This window comes from Manihot esculenta, chromosome 4 (assembly GCF_001659605.2).
Source record: "Manihot esculenta cultivar AM560-2 chromosome 4, M.esculenta_v8, whole genome shotgun sequence".
NCBI lineage: Eukaryota > Viridiplantae > Streptophyta > Magnoliopsida > Malpighiales > Euphorbiaceae > Manihot > Manihot esculenta.
The window spans coordinates 2,175,471-2,202,019 of NC_035164.2; the positions used below are offsets into that span (position 1 = coordinate 2,175,471).

The 26,549-nt window shown below is 30.8% G+C and overlaps 2 protein-coding genes and 2 long non-coding RNA genes across 8 annotated transcripts; 2 read left to right on the forward strand and 2 right to left on the reverse strand.

Moving 5' to 3' along the window:
• Positions 1-3,256: 3,256 nt before the first annotated feature.
• On the forward strand, positions 3,257-10,020 carry LOC110612822 (BEL1-like homeodomain protein 8). Of its 5 annotated transcripts, none has more exons than XM_043956219.1 (5): positions 3,257-3,408; positions 4,277-5,859; positions 8,275-8,681; positions 8,766-8,826; positions 9,127-10,020. In XM_043956219.1, exons 2-5 carry the CDS (start codon positions 4,429-4,431, stop codon positions 9,646-9,648), a joined length of 2,421 nt encoding a protein of 806 aa, XP_043812154.1. In that variant the 5' UTR covers positions 3,257-3,408; positions 4,277-4,428; the 3' UTR covers positions 9,649-10,020. The 5 variants fall into 5 exon arrangements, with proteins under 5 accessions (XP_043812154.1, XP_043812155.1, XP_043812156.1 ...); XM_043956220.1 differs by having other exon boundaries at positions 3,260-3,408; positions 4,340-5,859; XM_043956221.1 differs by lacking the exon at positions 3,257-3,408 and adding an exon at positions 3,604-4,051.
• A 4,300-nt stretch (positions 10,021-14,320) lies between these two features.
• LOC110613353 lies at positions 14,321-15,085 on the reverse strand. Its single transcript, XR_002487597.2, has 2 exons — positions 14,980-15,085; positions 14,321-14,829 (listed from the first exon to the last, which is right to left on the reverse strand). It is a non-coding gene; the product is annotated as an uncharacterized LOC110613353 (long non-coding RNA).
• A 2,073-nt stretch (positions 15,086-17,158) lies between these two features.
• LOC110614001 lies at positions 17,159-18,161 on the reverse strand. The gene is made up of 2 exons (XR_002487695.2): positions 17,847-18,161; positions 17,159-17,762 (listed from the first exon to the last, which is right to left on the reverse strand). It is a non-coding gene; the product is annotated as an uncharacterized LOC110614001 (long non-coding RNA).
• A 4,907-nt stretch (positions 18,162-23,068) lies between these two features.
• On the forward strand, positions 23,069-24,688 carry LOC110613635 (alpha carbonic anhydrase 7). Its single transcript, XM_021754860.2, has 6 exons — positions 23,069-23,334; positions 23,430-23,644; positions 23,782-23,991; positions 24,092-24,259; positions 24,344-24,397; positions 24,546-24,688. The coding sequence occupies exons 1-6, from the start codon at positions 23,253-23,255 to the stop codon at positions 24,633-24,635; spliced, it is 819 nt and encodes a 272-aa protein (XP_021610552.1). The 5' UTR covers positions 23,069-23,252; the 3' UTR covers positions 24,636-24,688.
• Positions 24,689-26,549: the final 1,861 nt, after the last annotated feature.

Consider the following 26,549-nt stretch of genomic DNA (forward strand, 5'->3'; position numbering starts at 1 on the left):
GCGAAATAATCTTTTTATTATTATTTTCTTAAATTTAGTTAAAAAAATATTTAAAAAATTTAATTTTAGTCAGTAAACTCTTTTATTTAATTTTTTGATATTATCATTGTGTTCCACTGTTTTTAGAAATTTATTTTTATTTTTTTTATTAATGAAATAGCTTTTTCTGTCTCAAAGAGAAAAGAGTTTTTTTTGTTATATTTTTAATATAGAAAAAAAAAGTCTTAATAAATTTTTTAAAATAAGGAATTGATTTATTAATAATAATAAAAAAATTAAATAATAAACCTATCAAAACAAAAAACCCTTGTATGCAGGAAAGGCAGGGCCATCAGGGCCAAGATAAGCCCATCATCTAAAACAGCTGCCTCAAGCAAGCCAAGTTTTTTCTTGGAGAAGCAGAAGCAGATCTTGAGACTACAGTCAATTTCCAAAGTTGATCTTGTTTCAATCCTCACATGCGGTGACAGAAGGATGGACTTTCTTTTTCTTTTTCTTGTCTTTTAAGTATGCATTTGAGAATTTGACAATTCCATTAAAATAAACTTAAATTACAATTATTTCAAGAAGTTCCAGCTAATTATTATCCTAAACTATGTATAAATGTATTTTTTTTCCTTTTAATCTAATGACAAAAATAAATTAATTTGATCAAAATAACTAATTTACTAATAATATTGAGGGTCAAGCTGCTTTATTTTTAGTAAAATGGATATATTATAAATTTTGATAAATTAAGAAATTTTTTTTATAAACTCCAAATTCTTTTTTTGCCCACACTATATATATTCTTTTTTTGATGTGATACACAGTCATGATTAGTGATTTCTCCAATTTGTTTTGTGGTTGTCCATCACCCACCAATGCACGTGAAGAATATATGCATCCATATAGAAAAAAAATTAAAAAAAAATTATATGATTTTATTAATTTTTTATTTTAAAATATATAATTTATTTTAAAATTTATATTAAAATAATATGATTTATATTAATATAAAATTTAAAAATTATCATTATTTATAAATAATATACATATTATAAAATATTATTTAGATATAAAATTAAATTATATATTTTAATTTAATAAAAAATTAATAAAATTAATTTTTTTCTTTTCAAATGTTCCATATATAATATTGGAACATGGAGGCCCTCCCCTCTTCTTTCTTTTTGTGATGATTTATTTTCTTTCTTTTCATATAGCACATGAATGGTCAATGTGAGTCCGTCAATTCTCCATCTTCTTTCTAGCTCAAGTACATCCCTAATTAACCCTAACCCTAACCCTAATTCTACCCGAAAATATAACCTAATTTTATGTCACTGTTCACGTCACATCTGTCAAACACTCCCATTTCACTCTGTCTTTTCTTCTGCTTTTAATAATATTTAAAAAATAATAAACTTGAGGTAGCAATTAAGATGGGTAATTAATATAAGTTATTGGGTAGTGGCAAAGGTGATATTTTTGAAGAAAGCAAGTGCCAAAATGTAGAGAAATGACCTGAATCAAACAGAAACTGTTGGGAGACATGAATGGTTATGGGAAGAAATATTGATTTTTATAAAGAAAGAGACCCTAGTAGGGTTTCTGTAGTGACGATTAGAGGGGTGACATCATATTACAAGCAGTGACATCAGGCTGCAATTGTTCCTTTTGCAGTTGTTATGATCATATTCTCGTTTATATAAAATTTTATATTTTTTTCGAACATGGCGAAAACACACACTCAAATGCTCAAAAGAACCACCTCGTTCTTTGCCCTAGCTACCTTCCTTCTTCCTTCTTATTTTTGCCAGAGTTTCTTTTTCATTGACTGCTAATGGTGCCTTTTAGCTCTCTAAGCTTCCATGTCCTCGTAGTTATTTGTGGTTTAATCAACATGAGAGCCATTAGTGAATAGCTCCAAATTTCACGAATTATAGAAAACTAATACACGTGGTTTAGTGAACAAAAACTCTGGTTTGTAAGCAAAAACATGATTATCGTACTAATAACTCTTCATAGCTTACATGGGGTAATAAATACACAGAGAGAGACAGACAAAGAACATAATCACTAGAATGGTCTCAAATCACAGAATCAGTGGGACCACGTGGGCCACTACAGTCATCACCTGCAAAAGAGTGAGTGACAGCCGCTTCAGAAACTAGCAGTGCGCTATATTTATCACCCCCCATCCTTTTGATTGGATGCTTATCAAATATTACGTAAATATTTTTTTTTATTTGTTTTTTTCAATCCAACGCTTCTCCTTACCTCTTCACTCCCATCAATGGAATCTTATCTTTTGTATTAACATTCCACAGAACAAAATGACACATGCATCGGACGGTCCTTGTTTTTTTTGCTTTTCTTTTTCTGTTTTTTCTTTTGGGTGGCTGCAAAATCTGCAGAGAGTAAAACTAAGCAATAATGGGGTGGCGGGGGTTTCTAGTAATAACAGATAGTTAAATAGAGTGTCCGTACAGTAAGGTGACCGGCTTTTTCATCGGTAATCGGTAATAAACATCTGTGTCTAAGCAAAAGATATGGCGGACGACATTCAAAGCGGACAGATAAAATACGTCACGACAGGGAACACCGGTCCCCAGGTGGACAACCGGCAGGTGACGTAATCTCCAGTTCTCGTACGTCTACACACGTTACTCAGTCTCAGTTTCAGTCTCAGTCGCGAGTGGGGCGTCTTGTCTAGTCTCTCGCTGCACTGCAGTGTGTAGGAAGGTGATAGCCTTTGGCCTTTGTATACAAGCATTGCATAACTTAATTTATTATTTATAAATATAATATTAGAAATCAAGATAAAAAGAAATTTATATGAAAAATTGAATCAAGCCGATAAATCCAATCATAATCCATTCTCACCTTAAGAATTTGAGAAGTGAAAAATATATTTATAATAAAAAGATTTTTCTATTTTTGGATGGTTTGAGATATTCATTTGCTGCAACCATATACAGAATAACCAAAGCAGTAAATTTAATTATTTTAATCTCACATTATTTTTATATAGACAGTTAATGGCACTTTCGTAATTAATCCAAGTATTTCGTGTGTTTCTTAAAACAAAAACGCCTTGCGTTTTTTTTTTTTTTAAGTAAAAATTATAAAAAAAAAAGCGGAGAATTTTGGAGCGAAGGGTCCCAACGAGGAGACAAAATTCAACGTAAGAGAGTAACTATTCTTCTCGCCGTTAAATCTAACGGACTAAACGCCCGTACGTCAAAAAGTCTGATTGAAATTCGTTAAGCTCTTATCCGTTAAAGCTAACGGAATTATCAAAAATCTCTGCAATTATTGTCCCCCATCCCTCTTGTGTCCACTTCTAAGTTAAAAAAAAAAAAAAAGCTGTCACCGAACTTCACCGGAATCTCGCCGGGAAGTTTACCTGTCTCGGGTTTTAAGGTAATTAAATTGTTCGTACCGAGGTTTAAATCCTCTTTTCTTGGGTGTCTTTCTTTGAAGATATACATATTACGAAGATTTGCTGTCTCTAAATATTGAAATTTTATTTCATCGAGAGTTTATGTACTTGTTTTTTTTTTTTTTTTTCTAAAATTTTGTTTTGTTTTCAATCTTGGGTTTTCTCTGAATATTTAAATGGTTTTGTTTTATTATTTATTTAGTTATTAAAGCTTCTTGCAAGACAGAAACCAAAGCTGGCTCAGAGTTAAACTGGCTGTAGAGCTGTTTTTAAGATTTGTTTGTGCTTCGCCAGTTGGATCTGTAACTTAAAGTCTGAAGTCTTGTTACTGTATGGTGATAACAGTGAGTTTCATGGTGGTTTTTTAACGGACTAGGGTTAACAGTACGTGAAGTAGAATCACAGTACAGAATTATATATATAAATATATAGATTACGGGGATAGTGTTATGTTTTCACCTTCCTTTTCGTTTGCGAACTCTTGAGTTGGCTCATCTTTATCTCTACCGAACAGTGAAAGATTTTGCACACTGTTTTGCTTTGGTGGGTGAATCCATGAGAAAAGTGCCAACAGTTTTTGTTTTATATTTCAGACAAAGCCAGCTCTTGTTTGCTCCCTCTCGGGTGAAGCTTAATATTTTTCAGTAGTGTTTTGCTTCTAGAGTTCTTGTTGTTTCTGTGTTTCGTCCTTCAAGATTCGCATCTGCTTCCCTAACTGTTCTCTCTCATTCTTACATGATTTGTTTTCTTTATATATATATATATATATTTTTTTTTCTGCATTGATGCTTCTCTTTATTATATGTATATATAATTTGATAATTTCATTTTAACATATGAACTTTTCAGGAAGCGAATGAAATGACGACCAGATTGGATTATTTTTCTTACAATTTTCTTTAACTTCTACGGAAGTAACCCTCGAAAGGGCTTCAGTTGTCTGATGAGAACACTTGAGATAGATTCTACTGAGGATAATAGGTGAATTCCCAAGAGTGTAGATGGATACAAGCAGTTTCAGGCCAGGTGAATCACATGTAGCACAGCAAAGCAGAAGAGATAAGCTAAGAGTTCAAGCGAGCTCAGCTTCAGCAGCTCATCATTTAGATGACTTCTCTAACAACTTGGAACAGTTGTCGGTCCATTCCGGGTTAAACCCAGATCTTGTTCAGGTTCGAAATGTTAGAAACGCCAGTATCCTTTATGACCCTACTACTACTGTGTTTTCGTCTGAAATGCTCAATTTTGCAACTCGTTCTACTGGAGTTTTACCAGCCCAAAGGCATGCAATGGCTGATCAAGAACTAGCTGCAATGACCCATAACATGTCTCATCCAGTTTCCTCCAACATTAAAGCCAATTCCAGTGACCCACAAGCGTGTAGCAACTGGAGAAGCAGTGATACGCAGCAGTGTTATGACTGGATGGTGAATTATGCAAGTGGATCATCAGTAGGTAGAGAAAACAATCAAAAACCTATTTTTGTTGGGGATGTCTTGTCAAATAATGCAAGGGTAACCGATATTTCTACACCTACACAATATGTGAAGCCTATTTACGATGGATATCAAAGTGTTCAATCTTCATTGGCCATTCCCTCAAGTGAAATTCATGGTCAAGGCAGCCAAAGGCAACATAGAGAGATGCAGTTCGCTTCTCATATGCATCCATTTTACCACAACACACTGGCTGATGTTGTCACTTCAGCTTCTAATGCATATGGAAATCATTCGACTGCTTTATGTTTCGATAATGCCAATACTTGGATGAACAGACCTGTCGAGAGTTGCCATCAATGGAGTAGTGAAATGGGTCTTGTTACAAGGAAGAATAGCCAAGAGTTGAGGACTCTTGCACGCGATCCCAATACTCAGGTTCTATCTCTGTCTCTTTCATCAAATCCACCATCTAGAGGGAATATAACTCAGTTTGAAGAAGGATACGAATCTGAACATATGCAATCAAAGCCTGGTGAACTCAAAGAATCACATAATCAAGATTCCAAGATTTTAAAATCATCAAATTATTTGTGTTCAATGTCAAAGCCGGCAATTATCAGTAGAAGTGCTGGGAAATCGCTTAGTGATATGGTGGGTACGTCTAATTATAATGTTCTTCAGAATGCTGGTCCTCTTGGGCCTTTCACAGGATATGCAACGATTCTAAAGAGTTCTAAATTCTTGAAGCCAGCTCAACAGCTATTAGATGAGTTCTGTCGTGCAGCAGGTTTAAAACTCTTGAAAACTTGTGAGGGGTCTGCGAGGATTTCTGGAGATTGTGCAGAGACGGGGGCTAAAGTCAATAACACAACGTTCTACAGCTCTAATGAAGTGAGTGGTGATGTTGCAGTTGCAGTTGCGAGCAGTACTTGCGAATCTTTAAGGTCTGAATACCAACAAAAGAAAGCAAAGCTTCTATATTTGCAGGAGGAGGTTGGTTACATCTGCTTGATTTCTTCTTTAGGCACCACTATATTTGCTTCCTTTTACTAGTAATTTCATGATAATTTTCTTTCCTTTTTTGGTTTTACCCCTTTGCTTTCATGTTGAAAGAAATATTATTATATTGTTAAAATATTGATGCTTGTTTGTTGGAGCCTCTCTGGCATAAGTACTTTATTAAGAAATTCTGCTTAAAGATCATTTGCTACTTTGAATTTTGACTTGGTGTACTTTGCAATTCTTGCATGCAATGTACAATAGGTATTTTGGTGTATCAAACACCAAGTTTTGCTTGACCGTCTACACATTCTTCTTCTTCTTTTTTTTTTTTTTTGGATAAAACCCACATACATGAACTTAGAATCACATGCCACTAAAACACACATACATGAACAAACCGCTCTCCCAACCTAGGCGTTTGCATTCCAAGTGAAAAAACCTAAGAAACCTCAAGTCAGCCGGATAGTGTCTTCGGTCCATCATGGACCAGCTACATAATGCCCGGTAGATTATATGATGTTACATGTTCAATGCTCAATTTTACATTGAAACTTAAGTGATTTTGTAAATAATTTGAGATGGAAGATAAAGCATGAATATGAACCTAAAATTTTAGTATCTGAATAGGTTTCATAAAAAGGAAAGAATGGTTTTAAGATTGGGGAACAGTGTCAATGAAGCACAAGAGAGAGGAAGGGAATAGGGAAATCCAGGCTAGGGAACATCTAAGTCTGTGAAATATCGCATTGTCGTGTCATGTTCTGTTGTGAATTAATAAGCACTGATAATATATCAAAATCAAATAATTGTGATAAGAAGTTGATCATAAGGTTATGTTTAACAGCAAATCTGCTTTTATTCTATTGGATTTTCATCTCTTTGCCATTTGTGGATGCCAATGACTTTGTACTCTATCATCTGTTTTAGGGTGAGATTTCTAGCATAGTACATCAAAGTTGTTGCATGGGATGCTTATGGATTACTGGTCCTACCTTTGTCATCATGTAGGCAGCATTTTATGAAAGTCTTATTTCTCTTTTTGGCTCTTAACTTTCGTCTTTTCATCTCTTAAGCCTTTCTAAGTAGGTCTGATCTCAGGATTAGTAGCTATGTTTTAGTTCATTGTCTATGAGTGACTGGCTAGCTAAATAATTAATTGTTTGAAAGTTAATTGATGTTCAATATTTCAGTCACATAATGAAACCATGATTTCGCCTATAGCTACCCGGGGTGAGCCTCAGGTGTAATTGAGAGAATATAGTAATTTTCTTCTTCTTCCATTTTTGCTCTTCCAAGGAACTGTTGCTAATGACTTGATAATACACTGTTTGAAATATTCTATGATGTATATTTTGCTGGAAAATTTTATCCATTGATGAGGCTCCTTATATTCTCTTGTGGGTGTTTCAGTCTCCACATGGGATCTTTATAGTAATGCATGGAAGAGTCATTTCTAATTTGTTTAAGTTATAAATTAGATTAAAAAAAAATGCACATTTCTGTTTTAAGATTATGTTTTCTTCTTGGCCTTAGCTGATCTGAAATTGGATTAGAAAATTTACATGGTTAACACATGCCTAATCCTGTGGTTTCATTTATCTAATTTCGTGTAGTTCAATTTTGAGATTATCTTGTTTATCTCAATCCTGATGGTATTTTCTTAAAAGGGTTTCCATGCTTAATCACCTAGAACACAATTACTGCTATAGCACAGCGGAGGAAAAAAAATGGAGCAGTGGCAGGGAATACGGTGAATTCAAGTCCTTTAATACTCCTACGTGATACTAAAATTTCCAAGAATATTAAACATTCTTTAGGTTGAAGGTTGCAAGAATAGTTTTGTGTCTGTTATATTTTGATAAAAGGAAAGGATGTACTACTGTGGTAGAAAAGGTTTCAAGATTCCTGCTTGTAAATAGTTGCAATGATGAAATGGTTAAGATTATAATTCAAGGGAACAAGAACAGGACATTGATGTCCCCACTTTCCCATTTAAGATTAAGTGAAGCTGGACTTGTTCATGTGAATGCAATCATTTATGGATATAAACAGTCATGAGGTCCCCTCACCAATGTTAGAAGTCTTGTTAATTACATGACATATTTAACAGTACACTCCACTTTCAAATTCCAAAAAGTTGCTGTCCCTATAATGACACCATTATTGCTGTGAAAAAAAAATAGGCTGTTTATCTTAGCTTGCTTAGTAAAATTGCTGTCTACCACTCATTTCTATCTAAAGATTTTCTTATTTTATTGTCATTATCATTACAAGATACCATCTTTCTAGGATTAAATTGTTCCCCCATGATGGTGTATGCTCATGGGATTGTCTAGAATCTGTATGCTTTTAATGTTGCTGTAGATTTTCAAGATTGGTGACTTTGTAGCTCTATGTTGTTGACAGGTATGCCATAGATACAAGCAATATCACCAGCAGATGCAAATGGTGGCTTCATCATTTGAATCAGTTGCTGGTCTCAGTACTGCTACCCCGTATGTTTCTTTGGCTCTCAAGACTGTGTCAAGGAATTTTCGTTGTGTAAGGCATGCTATCTCGGATCAGCTCAAGCATGTAGCAAAGGCCCTAGGGGAGGATTTGTTGTCCCCTAATACAGGTACAAGTAGTAGCAAAGGTGATACGAGCACATCAAGGCTCAAATACACGGATCAAAACTTTCAAAGGTACAGATGTGGTGGGGCTAATGCGGGCTTCTTTGAATCCCAACAACACGTCTGGCGGCCCCAGAGAGGTCTACCAGAACGTTCAGTGGCCATACTTAGAGCTTGGCTGTTTGAGCATTTTCTTCATCCGTGAGTCCCTCCTTTCTCTAATTACCTTCCTCTCCTTTGATGCTTTTCGTGTATAATTCAATGCTCCAACATTTCCTTTTTTAGGTACCCTTCGGACACCGATAAACACATGTTGGCCACTCAAACAGGACTATCGCGTAACCAGGCAAGTTAGCTATTTGTTTATTTCTTTCATCATTATGTCCAGTGTACTGAATTTTATGATTGAACTTACTGCTTTAATTTTCCTGCCTCAGCAAATTTCTCGCTTTTGCTAGCCTGAATTCTATTTGATGTTCATGACATAGTTTATAATATCAAGTCATGCAAATATATACGTAGATGCTAATTAATGCATGCTCTATAAATCAGGCAGCAAAGGGATTGCAAAAAGAAACCATGCTAGATGATGGGTATTGATTTTTTTTTTTTTTTGTGGTTTTAATAATCTGAATGATGAGTGTAGGTCTCAAATTGGTTTATAAATGCTCGGGTGCGTGTTTGGAAACCTATGGTTGAAGAAATACACATGCTTGAAACCAAAGGTTTAGCAGAAAATCAAACTTATGCAAATCTTGAGGGAAAATCTGTTGAGGGTACCAGCCACCCATTGCAGGAGCAATCTTCAAATAATATAGGTGCAGATTCTATGCTTAATAAGCAGTTGGAGTGCTCCGGTACAGGTTCCTCATCGGGCAGCGGAGAACATCTGGATGCAGAGCAGTGGAGTCAAGAAAAAAGATCAAGAATAGAGTTTCAGGCCCCAACTAGTATGGATGGATCAGTGATGAATTTTCTGCCATACCAGAGGACTAGTGGTGTTGACATTGGAGGACTAGGAGCTGTTTCACTTACACTCGGGCTCAGGCACGGTGTTGAAAATGCTCAACACCAGCAACCGCATCAGCAGCATCCACAATTGCAGCAACGTGAGGATCAACATAGGCGGCGATTCGGAGGTCAGATGATTCATGATTTTGTGGGTTGATTGTGTTTTAAGTCTTAAATCTTTGAATGGAAGTGAAAAGCGAATAATTAAGGAGAGAGAACAAGAAAAAGCTCCTTTTTTTATTTCACCAATTTATTTATCTTTTACATTGTCTTGGAAAAATCCATTTGCAATACTTGGATCGAGTCTTGAGGCTTAAAAAATTTGTTTTTGCTACTGATGCATGGTAGCCAAATTTCTCCATGAAATGTTCTACAAGTTTAAGGTTTAATGTGGTGAAGGTATTATGATTTGGTTTTATTCCAAATCAAGAGAGTTGGGTGGTCTAACTTGTATACCAAAACCAATGTAAAGCTTTCGGTTTGATCTTACAATCCAAATTTCATTGCTGACTTAATGTTTTTTCTCGTCTAGCTTACGTTTTTCATGTCTGAAAGCTTTTTGCTTTCTTTACTCAGGTTCCTAACTGAGATGTGATTGAATGCAAATTTTATGATACAACAGGCTAAGCATTTTGATTTTGTTATGACAAAACGAACAGCATTAAGAATGCAGACACCCTCAATTGCAATAGCAATAAGAAATTTAACGTGATTCAAGGTATATAATCTTTTAGAATTTTCAAAATCTTTAGAATATTTTTCAAAATCTTACATGATATATGAAAAAGGAAAATATTTATAACCCTTTTGAGCTCATAGCTCAACTCTGACTGATTTTAATTTTTGTCTATTCAATTTTTATCCAATTGAAAAATATACCCAAAATCTAAAGTCACATAAATAATAGATTTATTTATATTTTGGTATAATTTGCTTGGATTCGTTTCTAAGTTCGAAATTTCAATAATTCTAATTGGTTAAGTAATTATCAAGTTCAACATTCGATTGATTTAATTTTAAATCGAATTAAATTGAATAAACTCAAAATTAAAATTGTGGTATTTATGAAAATCAAATCGAATTGATTTTAGTTAAAAATTAAATCAAATTAGTTTAATTTGGTTTGATTTTATTTAGTTTGATTAAAAATTAAATTAAATTGGTTTAATTTGATTTAATTTGGTTTGATTTTATTTAGTTTGATTGATTTGATTTTTTAATAAATTTTTTATTTTTTACCTTTTATTTTTAATATTTTAAAATTTAATTAGAATATTTTAAGTTTAATACAATTTAATATCTCTATATTATTGAAAATAATATATTATTATTACTAATCGGTTCGATTTGATTTTTTTCTGATTAAAATCAAATTGAATTGAAATAATTAAAAATTTTAAAATTAAAAATTAAATCAAATCGAAATAAATAAAAAATCAAAATGAATTTTCAAATTAATTCAGTTGTATCAATTTTTTCGGTTTGAGTGCCTAATTTCACCAAATCACGTGAGATTAGAAAGCGTAGAATCATTTGGTTAAATGAAATTGAATCGTTGAATATTCCTCAAAGGACCATGGCATCAAGTTATAACATAAACATCCAAATTTTCAACCTAAGAAAATGTAGGATCAAAGTGGAGATGACCAAGTTTTCTTAACATATACAAATCTCTTTACTTGCATGGCCATAAACTTCTCCTAGTAATCCTCCACACCACTTGGAAATTCAAAGACTCAACTTAGGCTGATATGCAAGAAACGAGTATTGTCAGACAAGATTCAAAACTAGAAAAAGAACACTTAACTAAAAATGGCCCATAACCATATATATAAACAAGCCAAACCAGCCGAGGTATTTTGCATTATTTTAGCAAAGATTAAGAAACACATATAAAACATCCTAGTATCCCTGCCTTCTGCTGAATCCTTTTGTAATTGATCTGTACATGGATGTGAAGAAAGTTTTTGGGATGATCTTAATAATGATGCTGGTGGTGGACATGGCATCATTAATAAGTGGGCAAGAAAATCAAGGTGATGGTTCTGAAAAACCAGAAGGTGAAGAAAGTGGAAAAGGTGATTGTCAAAATGATTGCATGCCTTCATGCATGGGAATACAAGATGCTACAAAAGAAGTTTGTCAAATTAGCTGTGATAATGCTTGCAAACCTCTCACTCAACGAAATTCACTCTTTGGTGGTTTATTTTAATGCATGCCGGATCTTCCAGTTTCCTCATCTTCTATAGTTATTTTGGATTTTTTATGATTGGGATTTTAAATCTTTTTTTTTTTTAATTTTGAAAAATAATTTTGAATATCATTCAACTGCAATTCATTGGTGCAATTTCCATTAAATGAATGTATATATTTTGAATATTTTGAATATCATCCGCCACCACCATGTTTTTTATCGAAATCCTTCCATTAACACTGCTGGCAGCTGTAGTTTTCTTTGACAAACTTATTCTGATCATCATCCTCCAAGCAAGTTCATGATCATACACCTTCAGAACTTCCATTAATTAATTAAATAAATTTGAAAAACTTTAAATATTTAAAAATAAAAATTAAGACTTGCACAACCAGGATTGATCCGACCCAACATAGATTAAGACCTGCACTTGATTGAGAGATAAGACCTAATTAAGAGTTATGAGAATTGGGCAAGAAGGGGAAAAATAATTGTCTGTTTATAAAGGAAAGAAAGAGGAATTGCTAGGGTTTATGTGGTTGACAATGATTTTGGTGATGGGATATCACCCACCAAATGAGGCAAGATTAAGTGGAATGACCATATTGTAATGTTGGAGTCACACAGAGTAACCCTGTTTGGATGTAGAGAAAATGTGAAGGAAAAAAAAAGTGATGGAAAATGAAGGATAATTATCAATTTTCTTTGTTTAGGAAGGGAATGAAAATTAAAGTGAGAAGGGCTATTTTATTTTTAATCCTCCATTTTTAGACATTTTTTCTTTATTTTTGTTCTTATTTTCTATTTATCTAAATACAAAAAAAATAAAAAATATATTTTAATTATTTTCCTTCCTCTCTCATAAAGTATTCAAACAGAGAAAATAAGATAAATACTCTAAAAAAAAGGGAAATTTGTCAAAAAAAATGATGAAAATTAACAGGGAAATTCCACTTATGATCGATAAATGAAAAACTTAATCAAGATTTCCTTTGTGGGATTTATCCTTTTCTCCCCAGCTAATCATTCTAAAGACCCCTCTATTTCCTATCCTCTAAATATTTGAGCAATTTGGCCACTCAGATAAATATTTTTAAATGTATATTATAAAAAATATTAATCAAAAAGAAAATATTCAAATAATGAATTTTGATCCCTTCATATTATTAACATATCTCAAAATTCGTTAGTAAATAATTTTACAAGCACTTTACTGCTTTTAAATTACATTATTTAAATAATAAACCCTAAAATCAATCCATAATCCAAAATAATTTACATCTCAAATTCTAGAATACAACTCATTTACTATTTTTAATTTTTATTTAATTAATTAGTGATACTTAAATAAAAAAATAATTTTAATTTTATTTTAGATTATTAAATAAAACTCAACTGGTTAATCTATTAATTTTAAAAAATATTTTTTTTTTAAATGAGAATTGAGGATTATAGGAGTAAAATTTGAGATCTTTCAAATTTACTTAGATGTACTTACCACCAAATTAAATATGCGAGTATAATTTTAAAAAATATATTAAAATGTAAAATTATTAATTTAATTAAAATATAAAATTATAAATTTAAGACATTATTACAATGCTTAAATATAAATCATCATCACAAAGGTGATAGCGTTACTTCCTTTTTCCATTTTCACTATTATTATTGTGGTCACCATATTGTCGATCAAATTCTTTCCTAGGTATATGATGGTGTTGACTGCTCTGACGATGGTTATCAACATGATGCTCATCTTCTGCCATTCTCCGACCACTTTGTGCCTCACTTTCAACGGCGAAAGCTTTCTCATTGTTTCCGGTGAAACAAGATCCTACCATCATCACAACTACAACCATCATCAAAAGCTTCATTCTTACACTCTTTTGATTTGTTTTGTGTTATCGGTATCAAACAGAATTATATGATGATGTGTATGAATAAATAATTTTATTTATATTGAAAAATAAAATTTAATAGTTTATATATATGCATAAATTTACTTTCCAAAACCATGGAAAATGTAAATATAGTTGGGGTAAGTAGAGGATGAGCAAATTTAAAGGCAGTTTATATAGGGTATAGGTCATGTGGCTAGGGTTTTTTTATTATATATATATATATATATATTGTAAAGTTTTGAAAATCGTTTCATTTAAAATGTTTTTAATAAATTATTTAATATTCAAAATCTACTAATTCAACTAATTTGAACTCGTATCGGACAGATCCATTAAAGGATAAAACACTTTCTTTTAAATTTTTAGACCTGCGTTGTATCTAAAATTTAAATTTAAAATCTCTAATTAAAAAAAGATATCGAAATTATCCATCTCACCGATATACATCTTAAAAAAGTTATATGCCGCTATTTTTAAATTTAAAAATTTTATCACATATACAAAATATAATAATAGTCATCTTAGATTATTTTCACAACAAATAAAATTATTATTAATTTATTAATAACTTTTTTATTGTGAAGATAAAAAAAAATATAGAATATTAAATTATTTTGTTAATTTAGATTTAACGCGTTAAGGGTTTTTTAATTTATTAATAAAATTTTATTTATAAAAAAATACTTAAAAAAAGACCAAATGCATTAAATTTAAACATAATTAGACTTAAATAATTAATATTAAACATTAATTAAGATTTTATTTATTCATATGAGATGATTACATCAAATATATACACAGACTAAAGCTTGAGCTTTGAATTAAGTACCCAAACATTATTCTAGTGCTGAAACTATAGATGGCTGCTGCTCAGCCATGGATATTAGAGCTCGCAAGAACTAGCAAGCCTTATCATTCCAAGGAAGAAGAAGAAGAAGAAAAACTTTATTATAGAGCTTAATTATGATTAAGATATATTAAACTTTGCCACCTCCATTATTATCAACACCACCGCCACCATATTTATTCCTGGGAATGGAATGGTGGTCGCAGCAATTATCGTTGTCGTGATTCTTATTAAAAATTTCCTGCTGGTTTTCGACAAGGTGGCGGCTGCTCCATTTCTCAGCTTCATCAACAACCGAATCTTTCTTGTTCCCAGCAAAGGAGGATCCAACCATCATCAGGACTAGAGCAACCACTACTACAGTCTTCATTCTTCCACTCTTTTTTGCTTACTTCTCTTTGTTTAATTACCAAAAAACAAAGAAAATTATTCATACTTCAAGAAAACTAACTATACATATTCAAGAACTACAACAAAGAAGAAAAAAAAGAGAGTGAGAGAGAGAGATTATATATATATATATATATATATATATATATAGCTTACCCTAATACTGAGCCAAGGGTCTGTGTACATGGAGGAGAGGAAGACAACTCTACTCTCTTTTTATAGAGAACCATATGAGGGATTTCTGTGATTAAGGCGGTGTTTGTTTGGCATGAAATATTTTTCATATTTTTAGCTTTTGGAATGCCTATAAAAATTAATTATATTAAATGTTTTTTAAAAATAAAAATTAAATTATTTTAAAAAATAAAAAATTATTTTATACATTTTAAAAATTTTATAACATATAAATTTATTAATATATTTATTTTTTAAATTAAAATAAGCATAATAATTTTTATTTTTTAATTTAAATTTACTGTTAAATTATCATTAAAAATCTAAATAAAGTTATTATTTATTAGGATTTTATAGTGTGAGTAACATTATTTTCGATTTAGTTAGACTTATTTAATTTTTTAATAATAATTTAGAAAAATAAAACATATTTTACCGGCGGTAAAAATTAGAGGTAAATTTGACCTAATTGCTCTGGAGATGGGATCTGATGGGTAATAATGAAATGGGTTGACCATATAATATAATATTAAAAAATGATAAAATGATGAATTTAATGAAATTTTAGTCCATATTGGAGAGAATTTATGGACAAAATGATGCCATTCATTACTAATTACAGCAAGTTTGATTAGGGTTTTAGTGTTGGCACTGTAAATAGGATCTCTAATTCTCCACCTAGTGCTATAATAATTATTGTATTTTAATAATTTAATTTTTAAATCATTGTTTACTTCTTAACTAATACATTTTTTTTCTTCTTATAAAAAAAATACATTTTTTAGCTTTATTTTTTTTAATAATCATGGTTTAATTTTATTTCAGAATATTGTGATTTTTTTTTGTCTTAAATATATATGTTATCTTTATATTGAGAAGTACATTCATAAAATTGATAAGAAAAAAAAAAATAGATGCAACATACAAAAACTGATTTTAAAATATATTTAATTTTTTTAATTTAGTTATACTAGATAAAAAAATGCACATCTTATCATTTAATGTTCATATTACTTTAAAAAAAAATAAATGCTATTAAAATATAGTTGATGTGAATGGTACTGCGATCGGTTAAATTTGAAAAAAACAGAATGTGAAATGATTAGCGCCTACAATAGTCATTCCAAATATGGTGAATATAGAACTTAAAAATAGTTGTGTAAGAAAATTTCATATTTTTATCTCTGTGTTCGTTAGCCTATATACTGTAAAAAGATAGAGTTAATATAATTTTTTTTAAAATCCAGTAATAATGTGATTGGCTATTTAATAAAAAATTTTATCAGTTAATCGATTGATGATTTCGCGATTAGAGACGTAATATTAATTTGTGTCTATTAATGGTAATTTTATATCAAGATTTAAATTTTTTAGAAAGCGTGAATTTTGATAAAAAAAATTAAGTGTAATAGTATCCGAATTATTTTTTTCAGATAAAATTACATATCAGTTTATCAAATTCTTATCACGTTTTATATTTTTAGATACACCTTTATAATTTACATCATCATTGTTAAAAAAGTATGCATTTTCAAAAATAAAAAAAAAAACCAACAATTTACTTATTTAATTAAAAGCTAGCAATTAGAATTCATCTATTTAAATAATACATACATTTTCTCCTAGATTAATCATTAATTAAAATCTAGCTATGAAAATAATCTACTTAATTTTCCAACATATTTAAAAATTATGGGAAATTATTAGGATGTATTTAGAGAATTTTTATCCATATTAGGAAAAATATAAAATAAAAAGTCAAAATATAAGTAATAAGATTATAATATTAAATTTACCAAAGTTATTTTTAAATAAATTAATTTGTTTTTCAGTTGAAAAAGTTTTTAAAATTCATGTAAATAAACTAAAATAAATAGTGTATTATAATTAAGTTTGTCCCATTATATTACTTTTAATTATATAATTCTCATTCTTGAATAATAATTTCACAAAAATTAAATTTAATTAATTTTTTTAACATTTTTTTATTTGGAATAAACGAATACAATTTTTTTTAATTTAAAAAAACTTTACTTTAAAAAATAAAAAATATTACATGATTTTATAAATTTGTTAATAAATTTTATTTTTTAAATTAAAATTAAATAATAAAAATAAATTATCTTATTTTTTTAAAATAACAATTATTATGAGACAGAAATAATAAAATTTTATTTATTTATATATGTGGTGTGGTTACATAAGACATACATAAACAGTGGCGGAGCCAGGAGTTTCCCTTTGGTAGAGCACCGGCTGCGCCGCTGTGACACATTCATCCCCTTCAAAGCATTTTTCGATCGCCGGTATGGCACGTACCTTTCCTCCGTCCCGTGTACATAGACTAAAGCTTGAATTTTGAAGAACTTGAGGCTTACCTCAGCTATGAATATTAGAACCAGCAAACCTTATCAATATTCCAAGGAAGAAGAAGAAACTCAACCCTTTTATTACAAAACATTATTTTACCGCTTAACTATGATTTAAGATATATTAAACTTTGCCACCTTCATTATTATCGCCGACACCACCACCACCATAACCACCCCTAGGAATAGAATGGTGGTCACAGCAGTTATCGTTGTCCTGATGCTTATTAACTTCTTGCTGGTTTCCGACAAGGTGGCGGCTGCTCCATTTCTCATCTTCACCAACAACTAAATCTAATTTCTTGTTCCCAGCAAAGCAGCATCCAACCATCATCAGTGCTAGAGCAATCACTACTACAACCTTCATTCTTGCACTCTTTCTTTTTTTTACCAAAACTAAAGAAAATTATTCATAATTCAGACAACCACATACAAGAATTATCCAAAAAAAAAAGATTATATATGATGATTGTAGCTTACCTTAGTACAGAGCCAAGAGTTCAAAATGGAGGAGAGAAAGAGAAATCTATAGTGTTTTTATAGAAAACGCAGCATCTGTAGGGTTTGTGTGGTTGAGCATAATGATGTAAATTTAGTGATGGGATCTCCACTGAATTAAAGAGGGTTAATAATTGAATGGATAATATTATTTTAAAAATGATTAAATGATGAATTTGAAGAATTTTTTGTCCATTTTGGAGAGAATTTATCTACAAATCATCATTAATCATAGAGAGTCTAGCAAGTTTGATTAGGGTTTCATTGTTGGCACTGTAAATAGAATAAATAAAATACTCCACCATAGGTAAAATTATGAAATTATCTAGCAATATATATATATCCTCTTAGTAATTACAGAAATTATTTATTAAGTTAATTGGCTAAAATTAATTAATTATTTTTTTATTTTTTTATGTTTGGCATATGTTATTTGTTTTCAGCTCTGGACTTTTTCTCGTAAAAATTTATCTAAAGCGATCTTGTTCTTGTAAAATAAAAAAAATTGAAAAAGTGAAAAAAAAAATCTAAACAAAAAGGTTTTCCAGTGAATGATGATGCATGTTTGAATTATGGAGAGGTAGCACTAAATGGGTTGACACTATTTTTAAAAAATTTAACAATATTAAAAATTATAAATATTATTTTTATCTCATAATTTTTATTTTTTTTATTTTTTTTACATGTATTAAAAATTTATTAATTTATTAATTATATTTATCATAAAAATATTAAATTTTAATAAAAAAGAAAAAAGTAACGAAAATATCATGATATTTAATAAATTAATTTAATAAAATAAATGAATAATAAATTAAAAAAGAAATAAAAAAAAATGACGAGACTGTCATTTTCGCAAAGATTAAAAAATAGAATCGAATATCTCTCCCATTTACTTATAATCTTTTCCTCTTATCACAACAGCATTATAATAAAGAAGCGTTATAATAAAGAAACAACAGTTTCTCAACGGTATAAAATTATTATAAAAAATTAATTTTTCAACATATATATGTAACAATATATTTTAATAATAATTTATTATAATAAAATAATAATTTTAACCGAATTTTTTATTTATTATAAAATAAATAAATAAATCATTATTTTATACTGCAACAGCAGAAATAAATATTTTCAAATCATTACTATCAACTTATAATTATAATTTAAATATATAAAATACCGATTTAAAGTTGTGACTTTATACTCATTTTTATGTTATAGCATATAATATGTTTTTTAAATTTTTTCACTTATTATGTCTTATCTTAGATTGAATATATTAAAAAGGTATGATTATTAATTTTAATTAAAATATATTACTATATATAATAAAAACTTTAAATTTTTTTTGTAATAATTTTAAATATACTGTTAAACTGTGTATTAATAATATAAAGATATTAATTTTAGTAAAAATATTATTATTTAAACTCCAAAATATAATAATGACGTAAAAGAAGTGAATTTATTTCTTACACTTTGGTGTAAGTGGAAACTGTGATAGATGAGTTTATGATCAGGGAAATGGCTATCAGCTCAAGAGGATTGATAAACATACAATAATGATTCTTATCTGAAATATAAAACATATATTATTTATATATTTTCCTGCTGCAGATAATTATACATTACCATACACTCCTCTCACATCTCCCTTATAAACGTCATACATCTAACTAGCGAAAGCAAGGTTTAATTTACCCACTACCACCGTTGCCGCTGCCATCGCCGCCGTTGTTGTTAAAGTCCTGCCTAGGAATGTAATGATGGTTGTTGACACTGCTTCCAGGATAAGTGTAGCCAACATTCACATCCTTGTTCTCTTCTACATTCATTTCTACACTTAAAGCTTTCCTATTTGTAGCCAAGCAAGACCTCATCATCACAAACATAAGGAGGACTAGGGCAAGCCTTAGCCTCACAACACCCATCTGCTTAATTCTTCCTGTGAACAATAACCTGTTTGTAAGCTTTAGAGATTTTTTTTTTTTTTTTTGTGGAAGAGATTAGGGAGGAAGGAGAGGGATTAACCTGTTTTATATAGAGAGGAATGGCATTGGCACACCTTATGAGATTTTTTTTTAAAATAATTTTAATGAAAATATATATGGGATGTCCACTAAAATGGGACAAGATTAAGTGGGATGGCCAAGCTATCACATTCAAAAATTGATGAGATTTAGGAATTATTTAATTAATTTATTCCTAAAAATAAGCACTATAAATAGGAAAACTCCACCCTTAGTGGTGGATTTGGATGCAACAAATTTAATTTCAATTTGATGTCAAAAGCTTAATTAGTAGCAAGTAACTTTTGGGTATTAGGAAGTTTCTTGAGAAACTTTGTAGGTAGCTACCACACTATGAAGTGGAGACATTTGGAAAGCCTTTGCTTGGATTTAGAAGATATTTTTACTTGTTAATCATTGCTTTGCTTTTTAGGAGTTAATCAATCATTTGTAGGAAGACACTTGGCTCAATCTACACTTTATTTAGCTCAATCTTTATGGATGTGTGGATTTTGATTATGAGAACAATGTCCTCTTAACCCAAAATCCATGTTGACTTAATTATATTTCTTCATTATTAAATCCATAAATGAATTATTATTATTATTTGCAACACATTAAAAGAAATAAAATAATTATTGATTATCGCTGGGTTTCTTCGTCCCGGTCTAAGATCAGGCCCATTGGGGAACCCATAATCTGAAGGATTCTAAGCCTCCTTCAAGAATCAGGTTCAACCCACTCAGCTCAAAGACCGGACTCCAGTCAGTTTCTTCAATCAGGCCGGTCCAGCCTTTATGACCCGAGGATTAGATCCTCTCTAGGCCCAACTCCGACCCCACCTTTCAGCCTAACTCAAAGAAAGAAAGGCGACCAGCCCACTCGCCTGGTGGGCCCATCCGCACCCGCGTCTGGGATAATCAGGGGTCGTTATGCATGGAACAGCAATCTGATTTCTTCGTACGTCCATATCAAAGTAACAGAGACAGGTGACCCAATGACACACATTCTGTTACACATCACTAGCGGACAAAAAGAAACATATAAAAATAGAAATACTCTCCTCTAATTCTAAGTTTTTTCCAGTTTTATAAAACCTTGTAAAACTCTATTTTCTCAAATCATCAATTATGATTTAAGTAAGCTCATTATTTTAATTTATAGCTTTTCAAATTTTTGAATATAACTGTGTTTCTTATTTCATTCTTACGACTTAAAAACTCAATTATTTCATCATTTAATTTTAAAATTATAATTATTCACATCATGTAATTTTAAATAATTTGGAAAGACAATGATTAGTTAATGTATTTCTTATTTTTTATTTTTTATAAGAATTTAGAAAAATGAGTTCACAAAGAAAATTATTTTCAATTTAAAAAGCTAGAAAATATATTCAAATTATCATTGTTTTTAGAAATATGTTCTTTTTATAATATTCTCCATCTTAATTTTATATTAATTTAAAATAAAAAAATTAATATATTTTATATTAATTTAAAATAAAAGAAAATTTATATATCGTTAAATATATAAAAATATAATTATTAAAAACCTTATTTTATTTATGTATGGAGTTATGTATTTTTCACTTTTTAAATATAATATAAAAAATAATTATTTCAGTATTTTATATTTCTTTTATAAAATTTAGAGAAAAAAATTACTTTTATTTTTTAATTAGAGTAAAAGAGTGAAAATGAAGAATTTTTATTTTTTAAAAAAAATAAAAATATATTTTAAAAAAATATAAATATTTCCTGTAATTAAACATGTTGTATAATATTTTTGGGACAGCTACAAATAAAATTGTTTAAAAAATTGAACAAAGGGAGCATGTCAAAATAAACATTAGTCTTTATAATTATTTTTTAAAATATTAAAATTTTCTTGTATATTTTGAAACGCGGATCATGATTTGAGATTCAAAAAAAAATAGAGTTTTAATATATATCTGTGAATGAATTTAGTCTGAATTGTTAACGATTTCTTCTTTTATTCTCTTTTTTATTTATTTTCTAGTCACGTATAACCACCATTCTACTATAATGTTATTTGTCGTTATTATATAGAGTTATACGTATGGACGTACTTTCTCTCTTTCCATCATTAGACAACTATTTAATTTTTTTCGGCACTTGTACTCATAGGATCATAGATGTAGATAGTCCGGATCATAGATGTAGATGAATTCATTCTTCACTGATCCATTAAGTCAGGTGAATTGGATTCTTTTTGTTGAGTTCAAGTCTCACTCTGCTCGGCATATTCGAGTGTGATATGAATCATGAGTGTGGTATGAATCGTGTGCTATTGGACAGGCTTATATAGTAGATTCTGATGAATTTTTATCCAGGACAGTTTGACTGCGGTTCGGAGAATCATCAATGGGAAAATAAAATGTATTTTATTCTGAGGCCCAAAACTCCAATTGTAATGTAATAATTATAATAACAACAACCATAAACTCCAGTCTTTTCTTGCATATTTCAAGTTTTAGAGCCTTAATATTTCAAAATTGCCAGCTTAACTCCAATTATTAAAAAAAATTACTGTTTTTTCTTCTATATAATTTAGTGAAATTTCATTTATTTTTAATTATTAAACTCGATTAAGGACAACCATTCATCCTAACCCAATTTCTTCTTGTTTTCTCGTGAATCAAACATTTCAAAATCTTCACCTAAGGCCATTATTAATTGTTTTTGGAATCATCCAACTACATCAATTCAAAAGAACAATTAGTATGAATTTTCCCCATCCATATTTGCCACTCCATGAAAATGACAAGCACCCAAATAAATTAAATATGACTGAGATTTGGGAACAAATTATCTATTTATGGAATTGAAAAATATTCCTACTTAATCACAAGTTTTCATTCAAAATGCAATATTGAAGTCTAAGAGAAGACTTTAAATTTATTTAGATATGATATTCATGAATTCAATCAAACCGCATGATGAATTATATTTTGAAATTGATCGATTCGATTTAATATTTTAAATAAATTAGATCGATTCGATTCGCTTATTTTAATTTTACTTGGGTTCGATAACCAAGAGATTCGGTGCTCAGCCATACTGTTTGCATGGGAGACGTAATTTCCTACTTCGACTTCATCAACCCAAAGCCATTAAATAGTTTTCATGCCACTTTTAAGGAAATGTTCGACTTCCAATAATCAAAGGTGTTTGACTAAATGGCTTTGCTCAACTGAGAATTAATTGCTTGATATCATTATGTAAGAACAGAGAAAATGTACTTTGTTTTCATCAAAAATCTGTTTTCCTCCATTGATATTGAAGATTGATCATGCTGTATAAAAGAAGGCAAGCCTCCTCAATCAAAGTGCATGAACTTGTGCTAAAAGATGAGCATCAAACTCTTGTGTTTAATCACTTTCTTCATTTCTCTCTTCTTGAATACCCTCCCAATTTCTTCTCAAGAAATTGGCAAGTCTAATGAAAGAAGTTTCTCTTTCTCAGCTACAAAATTAATAGTCAATCTTGTAGTTTATACTAATGTTTAGATTTCTGTGTTTGTGCAGATGATGAAGAAGAGTTTGATTATCATAATGGCCACAAGGGGCCAGTTTACTGGGGACACCTTCGTCAAGAATGGAGTGTATGTAGCAATGGATCCATGCAGTCTCCAATTGATCTGTTGGATGAGAGCGTTCAAGTTGTTTCTAATTTGGGGAGGCTTAAAAGAAGCTACAAGCCCTCCAATGCTACTCTTAAGAATAGATTTCATGATATGACGGTAAGGAACTGAGAGATTAGAAAATTGAAGTTAAACAGGTGTTTGATGAAATGCTTGTGTGAGATCTAATTACACATCAACGGATTATCCTTGAATTTTCTCTTCTCCCATTAAAATCTTATCTTATTTTGATGCAGATACAATGGGAAAGTGGTGCAGGATATATTCAAATAAATGGGATTAGATATTATCTCAAACAGTGTCACTGGCACTCCCCTTCTGAGCATGCCATCAATGGCAGGAAATATGCTCTAGAGTCGCATATGTTACATGAAAGCCTAGATGGAAAGGTTGCTGTGGTTGGGATTGTATACAAAATAGGAAGGCCAGACTCTTTCTTGTCATCAGTAAGTACCATAATATACTTATAAACCACCATCACCGCCGGCTGCCGCCGCCATCTCTATCTTTCTCTAAAATATATGCTTTTTATTCTCTTCATCTCAGCTGACAGGCCATTTAAGATCAGTGGCCGGCACCGTACAAAAAGAGACTAAGGTGGGTATAGTTAATCCAAGGAACATCAAAATAGGCAGCAGAAGGTATTACAGATACATGGGATCTCTTACAACACCTCCTTGCACTGAAAATGTTCTTTGGACCATTGTTAGAAAGGTTTGCCCTAATTACTCAAGAACATCATCAAATTAATTCTTTGTTCTTTATATATATATTAAAGCTTTTATTTATTAATTTCAGGTGAGGACTGTTACTATAGAACAAGTGAGATCACTTAGAGTAGCTGTTCATGATGTGAGTTCTATTAATGTTCGATTCAAAATGTTAAATTCTTGATATTATAAGTAAATAAATTGAGCAATTTGTTTTCTTTTTCTTGAAATTCTTGGCTTAATTACATTTTGAACAAGTTTAGATGTTAATGTATAAATATCTTTTGCAGGAATCTAATACAAATGCCAGGCCAATTCAACGAATAAATGGACGAATAGTGCAACTTTACAGACCAGAAGAAAGGCTGATAATGGATTAGAAATCTATGATTTACTCTTTGGAAAACTTACTTTTTAATCCTTATACTATAAGAAAACTTATTACTTGGTATTAAAAAATATATTAAAAACATTCATGAGAAATTGAAAATATACTTTTATTCAAAAATAATCTGCTCAGAGGAGAATAATCTTTCAGGTAATAATTGATTTATTTTTGTTTCTGCAATACAATCCTGGATCACTGACCCAAGGCCCAGGGGCAGAATTAAAAACATTTAAACTGGGGGCCGAAAGAGTGAGAAGATTAGAAGTAAATATAATAATAAAAAATTTAAAAATTTCAATTCTCATATTAATATTTTTAAAATTTAAAAAGGCTAAAAATACAATTCCAACAAAAATAATGGATAATATAAAGATATGTGTACAAGTTCCTAAAAGCTGGAGAAGCTAAAAGTATATTTTTAATAAAATTCTTAAAAGATATATGGGTATTGATTATAACCAGATTCTGGATACTCTGGCTCAAGTTGGACCCGTGCTAGAAAGGAAATCTAATCATGCTCATTTAATCCACTGAGATCCACATAGCCAACTATAATGAAAATTATATTGGAAACATCTTAAACGACCTGAGTTCAACTCAGGAAGAACCACGGTTCTCATTTTCTAGCCTAACTACTCCATTAAACAACACTCTATATTGTTCAGCCCTTCACCAAGCTCGACTAGAACCATGCCTCAAACTAACTTATCTAACCAAGAGCTGCAAAATATAGCTCTCCAGCTACAAAATACAATCTAATGGCTAGGCCAGATGTTGCAACAAAGAGGGTTCAGCACTCATTGAGTGTACCATCCGTCGTTGAGGGGTTCAACATCAATGAACTCCAACCCAAATTAAACTACTAAACTCCTCAATAGAACAGTAGGAGAACAGATGACGGGGATGGAGAGGCCAATCAAAGAAATAAGCCGATAGCCAAAACAAGAGACAGGGTAGTGAGAGAGCATATCGAGAATGATAAGGCTGACAGCTATTTCTCTGAGCTAGTGAAAAGATCGAAGAGTGAAGAGTTAGAAAGAAACTACCACTTAGAGAAGAGGCCTAAGAGGGAGGATGTAGACATGGATCAGAAATTAGAGAGGCTGAAAGAACAACTACTAATGAAGTTGAGAGCACGAGATAACAGTCCCATGTTACCAACCTCATCACCGTTTGTGAGACAGGTTCAGCAAGAGATTATTCCCAAGAAGTTCATGATGTCAACAATGGGGGCTTACGATGGGACGGGAAACCGCAATGAGCACATCCTGAACTACAAGATATTCATGGAACTGCAAACTCAGCCGGATGCCTTGATGTTCAAGTTTTTCCTATCACCTTAATAGGATCGGCCCGGGTGTGATTTAACAGCTTGGAGGCAGAAAGTATTAAGAGCTTCATCAACCTGGCCAGCACATTCATCAGCAAATTCATCGCCAGGGTCCCTGCGGAGAGAAAGATAAGCTACTTAGAGACCTTTCAACAAAGGAGGAATGAATCCTTAAGAGAGTACGTGGCCAGGTTTCACTCTGAGACTTTGAAGATACCCGAACTTGATGAAGGAAAAGTTGCAGAAGTTATGTAGAAGGGCACTACCTCCCTGGAGTTCTTCGGGTTTGTTGTTCCTTGAAGCAACTCAAGAGGGGGTGAATTGGGTTTGTAAACAAAATTTAAAGGTAAAGAGACACAAATTAAAAGGCAATAAGAAAGTTAGAGAAAAATCAACACAATGGTTTATAGAGGTTCAGCTATCTTAAGCCCACGTCCTCTCCTCAAAACCCTCCTTGAGAGTTCAACTCCACTATCAAATCTAAAGATTAAAACCCCTTACAATTCTAGAGCAAAACCCTTGCTCTTTACAAATCTCTTTTTCTCACAAGAGCAGTCCTTTGCTCAAAAACACACC